This window comes from Plectropomus leopardus, chromosome 16 (assembly GCF_026936395.1).
Source record: "Plectropomus leopardus strain MGB_pleo_1.0 chromosome 16, ASM2693639v1, whole genome shotgun sequence".
In the NCBI taxonomy this organism is placed as follows: domain Eukaryota; kingdom Metazoa; phylum Chordata; class Actinopteri; order Perciformes; family Serranidae; genus Plectropomus; species Plectropomus leopardus.
Window position 1 is genome coordinate 11,086,402 of NC_142191.1, and position 19,181 is coordinate 11,105,582.

Sequence of the window (19,181 nt, forward strand, 5' to 3'; positions counted from 1 at the left end):
ATGTCAAATATAGGCTCAGATAATGAGCGGGGGCGATAATCTATCGACCCCTAATAGCCATAATGATTCTGAAATAGTGAAACCGGGATATTTTCTGAGACGGTTATCATACCTTGAAAATCTCATACCGATGCAACCATAAACATCTGCCAGATGTTCAATGCTACATAAAACGTTGTATCATAATGACGACCAGGGTTCATAATGATGCTTTCAATGGCCTCACAAAATCACAGTCAGTCTATGAAGGACGCGTTAGAGATACAGGACTTTAACTGAACTTCCTTATTTATTTTTTTTTAATCAAGTTTGCGCGCTTATCTAGATGAAATACAGCAATAACATATATGACATGACTATAGCTGATTACTTGTGGCATTTTGCAATTGTTGGGCCTTTGTTGGTGCGCCTCTGTCCATGCCATCAGATCACAAATAACAGTAAACACAGGAACTCGTGCTGCATTGACATTAGCCCGACCTGTAGTCAGCTGTAGCCAGCCTTTAACACTAAGGCTATAAGAAAGCGGGGAAAACAAAAAAACAAACGATCATGCTCACCACATATGTTGATCCATTTTCTCCCGAACGGACCTCCGTTTCAGGTATGGAAAAATGCATTTTTAGCTCGAAACACAGCCAAGTCCTTTAGCTCACGATGGAGAAGAAGACACCACAGTTTCCCCACAAAGTCCACTGCAGTGACTGTCGGCGGTGACTACAGAGGAGGAGGAGGCTCTCACACGGTTTATCCACTGGTTTGTAACTCCGGGGACAGCGGCGCCAGGCTGGAGGAGACTGCTGACGACTTTATTATCTGGCCAACAACTCATGTACCAACTAGCATTCGCATAAAACTTCTCCCACGTCAGTGTCAAACTTTTCTCGCTGCCGTTCCCGCAGCAGCCATGTTGCAAGTGTTAAGCAATTACACCTTCACTACTGGCGTTAAAATATCCCTCTCGGCCACTTTCAAATAAATCGTGATAACTTAAAACCACCTACTGTGATGTTTGAGTTTCACCGTGTGCAGGTAACTGTGCTCATTAGCGCAACCAAGATGAAGTTTCGGGATAAAAGGTGCAGTTGCTTCCTACGAACCCCACAGCGTCGCAGAGCCGTTGGGTCGAAATATGAGGGGAGACAGTTGCACTTTTTCTTGTTTGGCTCGTATTTCCTTTCTTCAACGTGTGCTGAAGAAAAATCGACACGGCGACGGAGGAAACTCATAGATAAAATGTGATAGAAATCGCAGAAAACGGAGATGTAACCAGGGCCGTCAAGCCGATCTGTGCTCAGTGTGTCTACTGGCCCATCGAGAGGCATTGCAACAATCTTGCTGGGGCAAACCATCTCGTTTCCAGCCGAGGGGGTGGTCCAGTCTTCGCGGGTGGGATAAAAGAGAACTCTGGCGTATTTTCATCACATATTATAGAATTTAATACATAACAGGCTCATAGAATTTTATAATAATATTACAAACATGTTTTTGTCCATATTTATGCATAGTATAAAACCGTGTAACTTGAAGTCCCCACTTTATTTGGTGCAGCCCGAAGTGACAGTGAAAGCGAAGTCAAAATTCATTACAGTCAGTCAGAAAAAAATGCGTCTACATTTTGTCAACAATGTTTAATTTACACCGATCTATAGATTATATTCAGTTAAATATTTTTTTATTAAAAAATAATAAAAAATAATAATAAAAGAGTGAAAGAGTATAGAGCACCTAACAGGTCATGAAGAGATAGACAGTGAAGAAAAATATACGGTGAAAAAAAAATGATGGTAATTTTTTTTGATGGTGTGAAAAAAAAGAAAAACAGATGTTGAAAAAAGGACTGTTTTTTTCCCCACCCAATAAAACTTTTTCTCTGCCATTTTTTCTCCATCATTTTTTTCACCATCTGTTTTTTTCCCACCGTATTTATTTCCACTATCAGTTTTCTCCCCATCTAATTTACTTCACATCAACTCATTTTTCGCCATCTATTTTTTTCACAATCTGAATTTTATTTCCACCATCTATCCCCATGTGCCTTCAGTGGCTCTGTGGAAGAGTGACATGGATGCAAATTTCTCCTTTTGTGAATTAAATCCTAAAACCTGCTCCCCTTTATATTTGTCTTGTAATTTTACATAGCCTATGTGCTGTGGACACATATTACTGAATTCACCATTTAATTTAGGCCTAGATATATGATGTTTGGGTGTTATGACTACTGTGACAAAGAAATTAATGGAATTTTCCCTTTTGACCTAATTTGACTTCTTGCCAAATTTTACACTCACTAATGTAAATTTACAAATAAAAAAACGAAATTATTTGTATTTACGAAGGACAGAACAATACTTGTTCACAAATTGTTAATCACAAAAAACTAAAAACGACAGATATATGCACTATCTTTAAAGTCTTAAGTAAACCCTTTGTCACACGTGTCTTTATTTCCACTTTAATTTATGTTATATTTGCTTTTTCTTTTGTTCTTCTTTTCTGTTTGGTTCTGTTGTTTGTTTGGTCAATGCTTCATTTGTATGTGTATCATTCTGTTCACATTATTTTTCTGCTCATATTGTATTTTAAAAGTTCGAAATAAAGTATATTAAAATAATAATAATGATGATGATGATGATGATGATGATGATGATAATAATAATAATAATAATAATAAATCAAACCATAGACTTTTTGATTAGCTGCAAAATGCATTATTTGGATGTATTATCAAATTATCTGCACAAAGTCACAAGCAACATCTTTACTGAATATATCCCCATGGTGCTTTGTATTGTATTTACCATATAAGCATGCAATAATACATTAAATACTCCAAATTTAGTGTGTGCGTAGGCAGCGCAAAACCAAGTACGACTTGTGGCTCGAGTTGGACCAGCTTCCTGTCACATGTCCCTACAGTAGGATCATATGACTCCAGTCGATGAAAATGAAAGCTGGGTGCAGCCAGCTGAAACCTGTGGTGCTTATTTTGATCTTTAATTCGTGTTTTTACGCAAGTTATCAAATAACTGGGCTGCAGGTAAGACTCGATTTTAGTACTGTAACCGTTATAGTCTTTAACAAAATAATGAAATGACACATTATGTCCACATATTATTGGAAAAACAGCGTGTTTTTGGTGGATGTACAGTAGCTGCCAGCGAAGATAATCGTGAATGTTGCTGTTTATAACCTCTTTATTTGCTCCGTTATGATGTGTAATAACAGGTATGTGAGCGCTGCAGCGGTTCAGTCCTAAACGGCTCCGCAGTGGGCGAGTTTTGCGCCTCATCCGCGGGTCGGATCGACGGACGCTGCTGCCTGAGAAAAGACAACACGAGCGACCCTGAACGCATCATCGGGTACGGGCTTCAATGTTGCCTTCAGGGTCTATCGGAAATATAGTTATTACAATGTATGACACCAATTTATAAATGGCCTGAGGATAATAGGATGTGGTAAAAATAAATAAATAAATAAATAAATAATAATGATGATAATAATAATAATAATAATAATGATGATAATGATGATGATAATAACAACAACAATTATACACCGTTTTGAATAAATAAGTCATTAAGTCACTGAGTAATTTACTTTTTTTGTAGTAGATGTGGCCTTTCTCCCAGTTTAATACCAATAACAATGTGCACATTTCTTCAAAAGTAAGCCCTACATAATGATATACAACACCAGCCTGAGCCAACAATAACCTGGACTCACTACAATAAAAAGTTGCATTCTCTGACTTTTGTATTTACAACCTGTACATTTTTTTTTTTCCTTGATACATGCCTATTTTTGCACTATTGTATATTTTATATTTTGTATATATTGATATTTTTATATATTTTTTTCTGTACACACGGCTGCTGTGACAAGTTAATTTCCCACAAGTGGGATAAATAAACGTGTCTAAGTCTAAGTCTAAGTCTTAATGTTTCAACAAGTTGTTTGTTTGTCTCAGGTTGGATCTGTCCAACTGTTCACTAACGCACTTGGAGGATCTTCAGGGAGCATCAGCAGCGTTAATAATGTATGTACAGTAGCTAGGTTTTTTTCACAAAACATACAGTATTGTGTAGAAACCAAATAACAAAAGAACCTGCCTGGACACTTTCTCAGAAGATCTGTGCTCATCACTCCTGCACGTTTTGAGTAATTGTTGTAGACTTCTGCACTGCTGAACTCAAGGACACAAGCTATACGTCCATGATTTCTCAGAATATTATAAAAGCTGATAGATTAAGAGTTAGGAAAGTTTCTGTTCCTACCAGCATATAAAATTATTACAAGGACTACAACTCCTCAGCTACTCTTCAGAGAAAGAAAGGAGAGCATTAAACCAAATTAACCCCACACACGTATATAATTAGAGCACTTTCAGTATTAGCAACACATCCTATTTATTATTAATTTGCAGTATTTTGATGGAACTATTTGTCTTTGAGAAGTTTTTTACTTTTTGAACTTTTGCTTTGCAGAGATCTCTCACTCAATTCCATCACCAACATCAGTGACACGGCATTTCAAGGATTTACTGAGTTAAATTACATGTAAGTATTTGGTTAAAAAGAACTATGAAAAATGCTCACAAGTATTAAGTTTTATATCTTTGTTATCTTTTTTTGTGCGTCTGCAGGATTTTGCCACAAGACATAGATTGTCCAGGGGGCAACACATCCTGGAAAAAGGTGGAAGTCAAAGCGGGAAATCGCCTTTGTGAAGGACAGAGAGATATGTGCAACCAGACTGGACAGCTGTGTGAGTTACCATATGATACTGTTACTCCATTGAGACACATAACATCTAAAACTGCAGTAGCCTTCTGGTAATACATGGCAACTGTTTATCTCATAACTATCAACAATCCTCAGCCCTTAACTGCCCGGAGAACTCGCTCTGCGCGCCCTATGGCCCCGGCTTCTTTGAGTGCAGCTGTGCTGAAAACTATCATGGATACAAGTGTCTTCGAGAGGTAAGTTCTGCAAATTTATCTGAATTATTCACACTATGTATTTAAAGGAATACTTCACTACCTAAATGACCATTTGTATATCAGTTATTTACCCCATGATGTGTTTAATTTGTGAAGAAAATATTGTTTTTCATGTATGCCTCCAGTGAACGAAGATTCCAAAGATGGAGAAACTTCCTGATGAATTTGAAGTTATAGGGATTCATGTGTAACAATTCGCAAAACTATATCAAAATATCTGTAAACAAACTCTCACATGCGTCTTGCGGTATAATCCAAGTCTCATTTACTCAGTTGTATGCTGAGTGCTTCCAAAACATATAAATTTTTCCAGTGGAGAAGAAAAACTAAATCCAGGCTCTCCTCAAGGCCAGACTCCAGTGACAGAAACAGTCATTTCACCTCACAGAACACTTGAGTTGCTGCTCTGTTGCTACTTTGAATGGTAATTTTTTGTGTTGTTGTGTGACTTAATACAACACAATACACAAACAAACAACTTATCAAGGCAGTGATACACCAGCAGCTCCTGTGTTCAGTAAGGTAAAATCAATGAAGTCTGGCTTTAAAGAGCACATATAAGTTTCACTTTTACTTCAGCTCCCCATTGGAAAGCTCCATCTGTTTGGGAAGTACAGAGCATGCGACTGAATACAGGAGACTTGGATTTTACTGCACGAGTTGTGAGTTTCTTTTGCTGTACTTTTGCTGTTGTTACACGCAGACACTTTTTACTCCAATTCATCAATAATGTTTGCAGTTTTTGAAATCTTTATTCACCATGGAGGCATGCACGACTGCGCTGAGTAACTGAAATACAAGTGGTCCTTTTGGGGTTTAAGTATCCCGTTAGAATTGGTGATGGTGAATCTTGAATCTTTAATGTGTTTATGTTCATCGTCTATAGGGGGAGTTCCCGGCTCTTCAGGTGTTTGGGCCTCTCGGAGCGTCTACAGTTGTGATCTCTTTCGTGCTGTGGTTTACACAGAGACGTAAGGCCAAGTCACTCTAAGGCTGATCTGCAGTCTTTATCTGCAGTGATCCGCGGAGCTGAAACTGAGAGGGAAAATGCTGACGCAGAGTCAAGGGGGCTTCTCTTAAACAGTATGTTTTACTTTTTTTTCACAGCTGTATTTTATCTTTGTAAACTTTAAAAACTGGAACTGACTTTTTTTTTGCTGAATCAATATGATGATCCATCAGGTTAAAAAAATGTAAAAACTTTTGGGTAACAAACTGTCATGAATTTAATTATATATTTTTTAAATGTACTTGATTCACACAAGACATTAATGAAGAGGTTGTGTTGTTAAAATTTGTGGGGGTTTGCTTGCTGTTAACTGTGCCAAACATGCACTGAATGTGTGTTTACACAATGAACCTACATGTCCGTGCGCACATTTGAATTCATTTGTAGAATTTGGCAAATTGTTTACTGCATGCTGCACATGTACTTCACTCAGAGCAAAAACCAAGTCAGGTTCTGTCTATGAATCATGATGTAGACCATCGAAATTTTAAGTTTTTCTGTATAAAGTTATATTTTAAAGAAAGTGAGAAACTGAGTTTAACTGCTGCAGAATGTTATTTAGTTGTGAATTGCTTTTATGCTGTTACCACATCTGGTATGTTTTCACTCCAAGATGAAGCGAGACTCAAACTATTTTGTGCCTACTGTTGAGTTACAATCAGTCACATGTGGAAAATGTCTCGATGTTAATGGGCGAGTAGTTTTGATGCTTCTTCTCAATGAGATTCAGGATTCTAATAAAATATTAAAACCAGTTAAGATTTTGCTGTGTTTGAGTTGCCACCGTGAAATTATGCACTTGCATTTGTTCATTAGCAAACATAGTTTTACGCAGTCCTGGTATGTTTGATAAATAAACGGCCAGATAAAAACTGAATATCAATTACTGCATTAACTAATACATTGCTGCTGCTGAGGAAAAATACAGTGTGCAGCTATGAATCAACACTACTTATTGTGCCGCTTTCAGATGCCTTTCACAAGTGATTAAACCTTTGAATCATAACTAAATTTTTGTCTTTCAAAAACATGGGGAAAAGGCAATGAGCAACTTAGTGAGAAATGTTCCACGAACTGCAAGAAATTAGTAGATTTAGAAATGTCATCATTTTAAGATACTAGGGAAAAATGTCAAGGGAAAGAAAAGCTATGGAAAAACTATTTATAATTATCATATTACATATTTAAAATTCTGTTACCGAATAATTATATATTTTTTCCAATTAAAAGTCAGATTTTCAGGTAGTTTTCTTGTACTTTTTACTAATTTCTTGCTAATCTTGGGGTAACTCCTTTTGTTGCTTGTTGCCTTCTTCCCATGTTTTTGATAGATGTCAAGTGAATTTGCTGAGGTTTCAAAGGGTTAATTCAGAAAAACAGCACTTGAAGGCAGCACATGAAAACTTTTCTCAGAATATTGGGTTAAAAATCTTAATTTTTAAAAGAGAAAAAAAGGCAAATATATAATTTTTCCAGTGAATGCCCTCTTCTGTAGTTCTTTGCTGATATATCTGAAGCATGTGAGCGTCATGTGTCGACTATGCGGACATAATCAACAATCTGAGATATTCTGCATAAAAAAGGGTTTTACCACCTGCTTTATGTCCCTCTCCTGTGTAACTGATCAGGTCATTAAAACCTCGTCAGAGGTATTTTACGGCTCACATAAATTCTTCAGAGATACTGCAGCTCCAGCTGTAATTAGGAAAACACTTCTGGCTAGTTTAAAATTACATTCTGTGGTTGACAACCAGTGCGTGTTGTGAACCACAGTGGAATTGTTCTATTCTAAACACTGGAAATTAAATGTTCTGTTGTAAAAAAAAAACAGTTCACAACACAGATCTATTAAAATGTGTTGGCGATACCCAATATTAAAAAAGACATGTCTACCCTCCTCAACCCCCGCGGAAACAAATCTCTGTAATTATCCAATCCGAAACATAAAAACACACATGGACTCAGTTTAAAAAGCGTATGCCATTTCAGATATATATTTATTGCATGCTAAGAGCACGATATTTTGTGTTGTGTGCGCAAGCGTTCAAGCTCACAAACTCCCCCGTGAAAAACACAGAGAAACGGCCTCCGAGCTCAGTGATGTGAGCAGGAGGTCGTTCACTGGTCCACATTTTTGACTCGCAGCACCACAGGCACCGAGGTGCAGGGGATCATTCCCAGATCTGTGATGACTAAGTCCACGAAATCAGGCGGTGTCACGTCATACACCAGGTTGAGCAGGCCGAGTGAGGGCACTTGTTGCCAGTGCTCTAGCTGGGTCTTCCCTTTACGTGTCACAATGAGGTCATCCGGGTCATCTGAAAGCACAGATGACGATAAATTCTCCAGTGTTTGGAAGGAATTTAAATCAATACTGACGTGAATTGAGCAAAAAGCAGAATTTGAAGTGACACTAACAGAAACTCATATTTATGTAACAGAAATAAAACAAGCCACTGATTATTTTGTCCATACCCAGTTCATTGGACACAAAGGAATCTGTCTGCACCCGCTCACAAAACTTGTAGGTCTCACAACACACCAACACAGGCACGTTAAAGGCCTTGGCCACCAGAGCTATCTGTGATGTCCCCACGCGAGACATGACGTAACCATTGGCCAGCAGAGCGTGAGCACCAAGGAACACCTTCGATACCTATGAGGTCAAAGTTCAAGACATCGTTATGACATTTTGGATAAAAAAACAAAAGCAGTTTCATTCCGGCATAATTGCGCAAACTAAACTTTGGGCATGCTGTAATTCAACTGAACTGAGACAAACTAGACTTCTGCACCTCCTCTTGGCTCCATTTTCAGGATTTAGAGAATTTAACCTGCGACTGGAGACTTTGGCCAATAAAAGGTCATATCAGAGAGAGAAAGCGTTCCTATTGGCTGTTCTACAAATGTGCACCTCCTTTTGGTGGAAACCTGATTCAGTGGCGAAGAAGTTATGATTCCAGCATTGGCAAAAAGTGCCTCACTTGTGAAGCAACCCAAAAAAGGAAGTAAGACTTAATATAAAGATTATCTAAACGAGAGTCTGACTAGAAATGAAATAAAACACGTCAATATCGGCGAAGCATTTAAAGATGATGAGCAAATGTTGCTAATACTTAAACCTTCTGCAAACCAGAGCTAAAGCCTCATAACTCATTCATAAATAAAAAACATGGACCATGAACCAATATTTTTTACATAGAATTAAGAACAATTTTGCCCTAACATTTTGATCTGGTTAGAATTGGGAAATAACAACAATGGTGACAGATTTTGACTCTCACTCTGTATGTTGGGTTATTCCACTGCTTTAGTACTCATGACGAATTTAAGAAGAGGGATTCGATAAATTATTATTATTTTTTCAGAAAAAGCCTGGATGTTACTAATCAATTTTGAAATTTTACAATGCAATGTCAGAGAAAAAAACAATTCAAGGAATCCTACATCCAATGTCTTTACATTTATGAGACTTTAGAAATATTAATTTAAGGCATTTTAATACCAATTAAGGCCTTATTTTTATATTAATAAATAAAGCGCCTTTTAAGGATCCTCAGGAACGCTGTGTATGAAGAGTGTGTGTATTTCGGTGGTCATCTGTTGGGAGGTGCTTATTATAAACGAGAGAGCTGTAAGAGAAGGAGGTATTTTTCAAATCTTGCAATTTTTTTGCCTTCTCCCGATGTCTGCATACGTCAGCTTTAACAAAAGCTTTGGAAGGGTAGATATCAATGCTTTGCTCTGCCTACTAAGGCTCAAATGTGTGGACGCACCTCTGGAAGGATGTAGGAGACAGCTGAGATAAGGACGTAGGTGCAGCTGATGCCTCTCTGAACAAGGCGCCTCAGGGCCTCCCGGCCCTCCAGCCGCGGCCTGCTGTCCACCACGATCACACGGAACTTCCTGTTTTTCTCAAAGGCCTCGCACAGGATATGGTTGACCAGTGATGAGCTGAGCAGCGAAAACAGACACGGCGGTAGTGTTAGTGGAGAATGTGGAAGGAAAGGAATGTATGGGTCAGACAAGAAAAGGGAAATGAAAGTGTTAAAAGAGTTCTTTAGAAGTATTTCCGATTTCCTTTGAATGACAAATAATTAAGCAATGTTTGGTTGCAGGAAAATCAGATTTTACAGCTGAAACGAACACAAGGAAACATGATTTTCCTCCCGTGAACATCCGCTTTAATTGGTTTACCATCCATAAACGAGGATGACATCTCCGTCACTGATCTTTTCTATGGAGTACTTGGCAATAGCTTTAGCAGCAAGGACGATCTTCTCATTAATGTAGCACTCGATGCAGTTCAGCAGTTTGCTCTTTGCCTAAACAGTAATAAAGAGAACGCATGAGGAGGGAGGAAATGGACAGTGTAAATTCTGTCAATTATATATGTAGAATATTTCAATTCAACACGCTAAGTTTATGATCTCTGGCTAAAGTGTGAGAAAACAAGTGTGACAATAACCTCTTCTTCTTTGCACTGACTGGGAATATTAGAAATCTCCTTCTTGATGTATTTGATTGCATTACCCATGCTGGCTGACAGAGGGCGACATTGATTCAAAAAACTGCAAGAAAAACACACAAGGAACAATTTCATGTGTTAAACTGTAAAATTGGAAATCTGGAGAACAGCTGGTGATAAATGTGTGCTGATTTGTAAATAGTAATGATACAAAACTAAAATTAGAACAATCTTTCTGTACCTGATGTAAGGTTTCAGCTTGTTGACCAAGTCTCTAGATAACTCCTCATTTGGAGGCGTAGTATAGTCCCTTATTACCTGAAACAGGAAAAAAAACATTGCTCTTAGTTTATTTTATTAATTTACAATGACAACTGCACAAAGCATTGCTTCATATATAAAATCCAAAACAGACAGAATGCATATAGATTTGTAGCCAAGGCTAATTTGCAACCTTTGTCCCTGATCGACTTTTAGAATTAAAACAACGTAGAATCACTAAGCTTGGAGTAACACAATACAATATTACAAAACAACATATAAAATAAACTACAGGCAAAAACTAAGTGAAAGTGGAGAACAAAATAAGAACAGAGACAAGCAACATTTAGGTTCACTTTATAATAAATAAAGTGCGCTGGGAAAATGTGCTGCTGGAGGGACAGCCCAGAGCTACATTGCTTGAAATGCTGGAAATTCGACTGTGTTGTTGACTGAATTTTGTATAAAGCAGCAGCTGAACCAGTATGAACCAGTACTGTTGCAACATTAAAGGCTGCTGCTGTGTCTCTGTCTTGCTCTTTCATTATACTTGATTACAAACGAGTGACAGCTCGCTTTTTTGGTTGCGGTGTTGGTCTAAATGCTGGAGAGGAAGGACAATGAGGAGGCAAAGCACTCAGACTGAACAGTCTTTGCTCTGTACCTGTTTGAAGGCGTGCAGCAGAGCGACAGAGCGAGCGTTGGATCCTGCCACAATGCCCTGTGAATACTGGAGACCCAGACGAACAATAGCAGGATGAATCACTGAGGAGGGAATGCTGCAAAAAAAAAAACAGTCAGGAACGATAAGTGAGATTTAAGGTAATCCTGAAGAGAAAAACGGAATAATTCACCCACAAAACTATCAACTACTTACCCGGTGTTATACTGAATTCACGAAGAAAACTTTTTTTTCTCGCATGCCTCCACAGTGAACGAAGAGTAAATAAACCTAGAAAATTTGTGATAAATTTGCCCTTCCTGCATCGCGCTTCTTCTGCTCTGCGCTCCAAACCTATTGTACTAATATATGTCATGTGCTGGGCTGATCGAAACTTTGAAGACGGTTAAAGGATATGGCGAGGGCACTGTCACGATCTTCACTGACACTTTACAAAGTCACATCTTTTTCCCCGTTCAGGGGTTCTTTTTCGGGAGTTTTTCCTTGGGTGATGTGAGGGTCTAAGGGCAGAGGGATGTCGTACACTGTAAAGCCCTCTGAGGCAAACCATGTTTTGTGATAATGGGCTCGATAAATAAAACTGACTTGACTTGATCTAAAGTTAAGCCAGCAAAACACTAGTGAACGAGATAGTTTTACTAATGTTGGGTCTTCTACCTCCGTGTTTCTGAGCTGATGTATAAGAGATGTGGAAAAGCACAAATAGGTTGGTTGCTGACATAATTTTAAGGTAACAGTAGTTTTTGTTAGCTAGAAAAGCTCAAGGCTTATGCTCCCTTGTATACATCATCTCTGCAAAGGTACAGGCTGACAAAATGTGACATTCAGACTGATGTTGGCTCAGCACCAAAGTCTGTATTCAGTGATAAATACAAAAAGTTCTTTTCTGATTCCCAGAGGGGGAAAAGGGGACATAGCTGGCAGTGCTGGAAAAATGTTGACTGATAGTCATGTTATCATATACTCATACTGTAGTCCATGCTGTCTGCTTTTTACAGCTATATTCCCGGACACCTGGAAACTATTAGAAACACAGCAGCGCTTCGCTAAACTGAACCAGTGTCACCATGTTTTTTTTTTGTGTCAAGCTTGCCTCATGTAACTCTGTCACCTCGTAAAAAATGCTTCTTTAGTTACTTTTCACTTCAGATTTTTTCTCTTTTTTGTTGTTTACTATGTAAAGCGCCCTTGGGTCTCTTTATAGGTGCTTTTTAAATTCAAGCTATTACAGTATGTAGGGGGGACTGGACTTAAGATCAGGCTGTTATTGTAAAAAGGGGCCACATTTAACAACAAAACAATATCAAAAAGTCTGCTTACAAACTCTCAACCAACTTGTGCAAACACGTGTGCAGAGTTTAAGTGCATGTGCTTCCCCATTCATTGGACTGTTAATGCAGATGGGTTTTAAATAGTAAAGTTTTAGGGAAATTGCATCTGTTTGGGAGGTACTGAGCGAGCGACTGGGAAAATGAGACTTGGATTATACTGCATTAAGTTGTGGGAGAGTTTGTAAATGGATGTTTTGATGTAGATTTGCTGTTGTTAAATGCAGACCCAAAGAGGTCACAAAAGCACGCATGTCCAGAAGACAAAATACTAGGTGCTGGACAAGAGACAATACAAGAGAAGGAAAACCAAAGTCCGCACACTAGCATGGCATATCTGAAGCTGTGTATCTGGATCATATTTAAATGTAAACTAAAGGTCTATCTTTTTATTCTGGCTTTTATTGGTGTCTTACAATCACAATTTTATGGCTTATACTTATTCTATTTATTAAGATCATTTTTTTTAAGGTTTCATTTTTTCTTATTTCCTAAGTTACTCTTGCTTTCATTTTTGCTTCTTCAATCAAACTGAAAAGCACTTTGAATTGCATTTGATTTGTTTGAAAGGTGATATAAAAATAAAATGTGTTTGATCATAAACTTATCTGATGAAGAGCGTGAAGCTTGAACCATCACCTCGGTGGTAACTGAATTAAATATTTATGCGAGCGTAATATGTCGTGTAGACTTTTTCTTCTCCTGTTACACACAGACCCGCTTTTTACTCCAATTCATCAAGAGTTTTCTCCTTTTGTGGATTCTTTGTTGACTGTGGAGAGTTTTCTTCACAAATTCAAGATGACACAGGGCGATTTATTGATATACAAATGATCATTTTGTGGATGAAGTATTCCGTAAAGACAAATTAGAGGCACTAAATAAATGTAAATCCTCAGACATCACGAATGACCTTCTGGCCTATGTGGCTCAGTGTCTGCTTACCTGAGTTGCTGTGTTAGAGGAGCTTTGCGACTGTACTGGTGGAGATGAGAAAACAGGCTGACTTTGTAGCCGTAGTCCAACCGGAGTGGGATCTGAAATAAAGCAGATTAGAGCTTACTGCCATCAATACTCAGTAATCCAGAGTTTAAAACTGAGGTCATGAGGTTAAAGCACACTCACGGAAAATAATCAGAGAATTCAATGGAACCACCAACTGAAGAGCCAAATTCCTACATTAGCAATAAAGGCCACGCTGAAATAAAATGTTCCTTCTTAACTTCGGCAACACAGACAACCTACATGTTCTAATATGTATGATTTTGTTTTAAACAGCACAGACGAATGTGGAGCACAACTATAACCCTGCACAGCAAACATCTCAGTGTTGTACGGAAACACACGAAGAACAAAAAGAAACAGTTAACTTTTCAAACGCGTCCAACCGACACAACACCTCTGTCTCAACGGAACAAACAAAAAGTTTAAGTTTCATTTCCAGAGTGCTGTATGAGTACGATAACAGTAACGGGTTAGCAAACAAAACTAGACAAATGTCAATGGCACACATTCACATTTAGGGAAGTCAGACCTTGACATTTGTAGCAGCATTGCACCCTGGTGTCTGAAAGAAATGTTAGGTATGATCACATGCAGTCAGGACTCGCTGTTACTGGTTATCAATGTGAGGTTGCAGCAAGAGAAAAAGATGATTGAAGGAATAGTTCACCCACAAAAAGATCATTTGTGTATCTACAACTCACCCCACCTTATGCTGAAATTGTGAAGAAAATGCTAGTTTTCAAGCATCTCTCCACGATGACCGAAGAATCCAAAAACTGAGAAAATTCTTGATGAATGGGAGTAAAGGGGGGTCCGCAAAACGATATCAAAACAAAGATTTACAAACACTCGTGCAGTATAATCCAGCTCTCATTGACGCAGTCGTATGCTCAGTACTTCCCAAACACACACATTTATCTAAAACCTCACTATTAAAGACATAAACATAAACTCAGGCACAGACACGTAGCACACCTGAACACGCACGTGTTTGAACTCCGTTCAGTGGAATACACCAGCAGAGTTTTAATGCACGCACTTGTAAAGGTGTTTTTTAAAAAGTGTTTCATATAGTAAGATTTTAGCAAACAATGCATGTTTTGGGGAAATACTGAGCATATGACTGAATCAATGAGAGTCTGATTATGCTGCACGAGGTGAGAGTTTGTAAATTGATGTTTTGATATAGTTTAGATGCTGTTAAACGCTGAACCCTTTCATTTCAATATTCATTGAAAAATGTCCACTGCTTGTAGATTTTTTCGCCGTGGAGGCATACAAGAAAAACATCTTCTACACGAATTCGACAATATACGGGGGGAGAAACTGATATACAAATTGTAGTTTTGTGTGTGAACTATCCTGCCATTTTTTTTAACACTCTGGATTATTGATGATATTTTCATGGATTTTTCAATAAGATTTGTGAGAGTCATCAGCATACCTTGATTTTGACCGAAATAATCTGTTCAAAATATTTAGAATTTAGAATTTTTATGCCCAAGATTTAACCAAAAATACTAACACATTAGTTGTTCACAAAATGTACTACTGACAATGTGTGCTCATTATTTCAAACTGTCCTGAATCAGACGTGCTTTCATGATTCACGGATTTTAGGAATTGCACATAAAGTAGCTGACCTGTTGTCGTTCCAATTTCTTTGCCAGTTTCTTCAAAACGTCCGGGTTGTCCACTTGAACATGTTCTGGGAGCCTCTTCACCACTGGAAACACATACAGAGAGTGACTTTCCCCTCAGTGTTAAAGTATAATTTCAGATTGTCACTATTCATGCTGACCTCCTGGCTGCTTCAGTACCTGGCTGCAGCTCACTAGGCGGCGCTTTAGGTTTTCCCGTGACGGCCGGCTGTCCCACGTCTCCCTTTTTGCCCTGTTTGGACGCCCTCTCAGCCTCTTGCCGAGCTCTCCTCTCAGCTTTCAACTCGGCTTTACTCTTAGCTGGCTTGTCTGCCGAGGCAGGAGTTTCCGAGGCAGGCACAGGAACCGGTGCAGGAGCAGGCACTGCTGAAGGAGCTGAGGAAGACGCAGCGGGGTAAGGGTACAGATTAATTACAGTTATGGATCTCAGTTAGAAAAAACACTTCCTTGACAAAGATCTAATCCACTGTCTGTTTCCAGCAATCAATGCCCACTGGAGAACGATCTGCCAACTTACAAACTAAAGATCCAGTGCGGAGGATTTAGTTTTCTTTAGTGTACAATAATCTGAAAATAAAAAGTGTTGTCTTTTCATTATCTTTGAATCAGTTGTTTATAGGGAGCTGATTCTCTTTTATGGTGATCGCCATGTTGCACCTCCATGTTTCTACAGTTTCTACGAGAGCCATTCACTTTATGGGGTTGTATGTCTGCAGCCCCTTTGTGGCGAGTGGCATCAGAAAAAGTCTGTTTTTAATGTGAAAATGCTATATTCAGTTTAAATCACCTGGTCCATTTGTTTTGGAGAAAAAGAGACATGTATGGATAATTCAGCTCCTGGTGAAAACCAGCAGAAAAAGGTGAGCACACATTAGTAGTTGCTGGGCTAAATGCCCGTCTCCAACATGCCAAACAGCATTGGATCAACGCTGATTTGTATCATGAGACATTTTGTGTTTTTACTAGTTTACATTGTTTTGGAGAGGAAGAGACCTCTGCAGATAATTCGGCTCCTGCTAAAAACCTCCTAAAGCTCTGGATCTTAAGTTATCAGACAAAAAAGTAAGCACAAATTAGTAGGAGCTAGTCTAGCGGCTCCTTTGCCAAACAGTGTAGCAAAAACGCTGACTTTTAACCTGAAACTACCTTATTCAGTGCTTTTGCCGATTGTTTATAGGGTCAGCTTATATTCGAGAGGAAGAGACCTCTGCAGATAACTCAGCTCCCACTAAAAACCTGCTGAAAAATGAACACTGAAAGAAATTTAACCAGAAGTTTCAGCTGGTTGCAATCTGCAATCCTCACCGCTAGACATGACTAAATCCCCCCAAGTCTTACACACTGTTCCTTTAATACAAATGCGACATTCAGCTACAACAATAACTGGTGCTGCTGATATAGTACGCACCTTTCTGTACTGGTTGTGTTGGAGGCTGGGAGGCTGGAGCAGCTGAACTGACAGGCTTTTCTTCTTTTTTCTTCTTCTCGCTTTCATGTGAAGCCTTGTCATCTTTTTTCTCTTTGTTTTTCTTCTGCTGTTTCTTTTCTTTCCTCAGCCGTTGCTTCTCCTCTTTGGTCAGCTCTCTGCCTTCAATCTGTGAAGTAAAAGTGGGTCATCAAATACATAAAATATTAAGCCAAATATGTAGCTTCATTTAAGACTGTGGCAAAATTTAACACCATACTCACCTTTGCTCGTTCAACATCATCTTTACTGCCAGGTCCATCTGTAACACAAGCAGTTGACAATCAATTTATCGCAAACTTCTCCTCTTTCATGATAACTTGCAATAAAATCTTAAAAAAGGCTTTATTTATCTACCAATCCCTCCGTTTTGGTGATGCTGTTAGCTGTCTGTATGTCACTGAACACGCTCGGTTTGCATCATGCTAATCACACCAGTCACATAACTGTTAGCTACCGTCATCTAACCACGCTGTAACAACTTAAAACATACGTTTTAAATATTTCTCATGAATTAAAAAACTACATAAAAAAGATGATGCAATAACACGACGGTCCCTGCCGTTAAACTCCTCTGTCTAGCGCCACGGAGCCGTTGACTTGCTTACAATGCTAACGTTAGCAGCACTAGCATGGAGGGGAATTAACTTTGCTACGAGCCGAACAAAAAGACTACAAAACACAAAGTATAAGAGAAAGACATTTTATCCATGCGCCCACACTGAAGTAATGAAAAAAACTTGGAAACAGATATTAAATCCAGCTGTTACACACAGCCGAGCTCACCTGTCACTCCACTGTCAGCCATGTTTACGATGCTGCTCAACTTCCTCTGCTGCTGCAGAAACTACCGACCCAAAAAACCTACACCGCCCCCTGGTGGAGACACAGAGGGCTGCTTTCACCAGTTATATCCTTATCATGAGTTATTTTGTTATAAATTATGCTTTTTTAGTCAGTATCTTCTTTTTTAAAATTAGTTATTAGAATTTACAATTGTATGTATATATATATATATATATATATATATATATATATATATATATATATATATATATATATATATATATATATATCAAAGTCAAGTCAAAGTCAAAGTCAGCTTTATTGTCAATTCTGCAGTATGTACAAGACAAACAGAGGTTTGAAATTACGTTACTCTCAACTCCCTGTGACAGAGAGTAGACATAAATATATATATATTTAAAAAGAGATAAATAAAAACTGTACAATACAAACAATGACACATTAAAAATAGACAAGGCAAAGTAGTGCAAATGTATACGGTATGTATATATATATATATATATACATGTAATGTGTGTGTGTATATATATATATATATATATATTAAAATCTCTTTTCCAATCTGCCATATCAGTTAATTAACATATAAAGATGAATATTAGTTAGACTTAGACTTAGACTTTTACGTTTATTTAGACGTTTATTCATCCCACTTGTGGGAAATTAACTTGTCACAGCAGCCGTGTGTACAGAAAAAATATATAAAATATCAATATATACAAAATATAAAATATACAAAAGTGCAAAACTGGGCATGTATCAAAGAAGAAGAAAAAATGTACAGGTTTTAAATACAAAAATCAAAGATATACCAGAAAAAAATCAAAGATATACAGATTAAACAAGATGCAGGTAAGAATGTGGGAGAATGAGGGAGCACTGTTGTTGTATTGTAATAAATAGTAATAAGGATAATTAGGCAGGGGCAATTTTTAAAATACAATCATAAAGTAATATGCATGATGAAATAATAATAATAATAATAACGACAACAACAAATACGTGTACATTTTCTTTTTTTCCACATGCAACAATATAATTAATATGCAAAATTCCTAAGGACAGAGCTTTTATGGCACTTTTTCAATGGTTGACCGCGCGCTCTTTCAATTGTCACTTTTAGATGGTCTTCATTAATAGTTTTACTTTAACTATTGCTTTTAATCAAGTTTGGTTGTGTGCTGCTTTGAAGTTTTGTGCGTGTTTATTGTATTTTTATTTATTTATTTTTGTTTAGTACCACCAACTGCAGGTCAAATTTCTCCTTGAGGGACAATAAAAGCTGAACTGAATTAAACTGAACTAATAATAGTAGTAATAATTATGATGATAAATAAATGAATAAATAAATTAATTAATTAATAACAATAATAATGGTGACAGATTTCTTGAGACATGCATTTCTTATCTGTTACAAATTTAGAGACTCAAAGTAACATTCACGTTCAGGAAATAACTTAAAAAATGACATTGAGTTAAGAAATTTAGTATGA

General features: G+C 37.8%; 3 protein-coding genes across 3 annotated transcripts in view; 1 reads left to right on the top strand and 2 right to left on the bottom strand.

Moving 5' to 3' along the window:
* Nucleotides 1–1,323, bottom strand: part of snx17 (sorting nexin 17) — a 40,219-nt gene extending 38,896 nt beyond the window's left edge. The window contains exon 1 of the mRNA XM_088089407.1: nucleotides 561–1,323. Within this exon, the coding sequence (XP_087945533.1) occupies nucleotides 561–620 (60 nt within the window). The 5' untranslated portion in view covers nucleotides 621–1,323. The remainder of the gene's footprint in view (nucleotides 1–560) is intronic.
* A 1,576-nt stretch (nucleotides 1,324–2,899) lies between these two features.
* atraid (all-trans retinoic acid induced differentiation factor) lies at nucleotides 2,900–6,770 on the top strand. The gene is made up of 7 exons (XM_088089445.1): nucleotides 2,900–3,040; nucleotides 3,229–3,362; nucleotides 3,971–4,039; nucleotides 4,488–4,559; nucleotides 4,646–4,767; nucleotides 4,881–4,981; nucleotides 5,889–6,770. Exons 1-7 carry the CDS (start codon nucleotides 2,942–2,944, stop codon nucleotides 5,991–5,993), a joined length of 702 nt encoding a protein of 233 aa, XP_087945571.1. The 5' UTR covers nucleotides 2,900–2,941; the 3' UTR covers nucleotides 5,994–6,770.
* Nucleotides 6,771–7,976: 1,206 nt separating this feature from the next.
* eif2b4 (eukaryotic translation initiation factor 2B, subunit 4 delta) lies at nucleotides 7,977–17,757 on the bottom strand. The gene is made up of 13 exons (XM_042504103.2): nucleotides 17,668–17,757; nucleotides 17,106–17,143; nucleotides 16,825–17,011; nucleotides 15,576–15,791; nucleotides 15,399–15,481; nucleotides 13,696–13,787; nucleotides 11,405–11,519; nucleotides 10,721–10,797; nucleotides 10,480–10,582; nucleotides 10,209–10,336; nucleotides 9,788–9,965; nucleotides 8,487–8,667; nucleotides 7,977–8,329 (listed from the first exon to the last, which is right to left on the bottom strand). Exons 1-13 carry the CDS (start codon nucleotides 17,687–17,689, stop codon nucleotides 8,130–8,132), a joined length of 1,620 nt encoding a protein of 539 aa, XP_042360037.1. The 5' UTR covers nucleotides 17,690–17,757; the 3' UTR covers nucleotides 7,977–8,129.
* Nucleotides 17,758–19,181: the final 1,424 nt, after the last annotated feature.

Bases quoted from the DNA above. Each gene is read 5' to 3' on its own strand.
- eif2b4 (XM_042504103.2), bottom strand. From the start codon at position 17,689: ATGGCTGACAGTGGAGTGACAG. The intron at 17,144-17,667 runs GTGAGCTCGGCT...CTTGTGTTACAG, and splicing joins GGCTGACAGTGGAGTGACAG to ATGGACCTGGCAGTAAAGAT. The intron at 8,668-9,787 runs GTGCGTCCACAC...TTGACCTCATAG, and splicing joins TCTCCTACATCCTTCCAGAG to GTATCGAAGGTGTTCCTTGG.
- atraid (XM_088089445.1), top strand. From the start codon at position 2,942: ATGAAAATGAAAGCTGGGTGCAGCCAGCTGAAACCTGTGGTGCTTATT. The intron at 4,040-4,487 runs GTATGTACAGTA...TTTGCTTTGCAG, and splicing joins GCATCAGCAGCGTTAATAAT to AGATCTCTCACTCAATTCCA. The intron at 4,768-4,880 runs GTGAGTTACCAT...AACAATCCTCAG, and splicing joins CAACCAGACTGGACAGCTGT to CCCTTAACTGCCCGGAGAAC.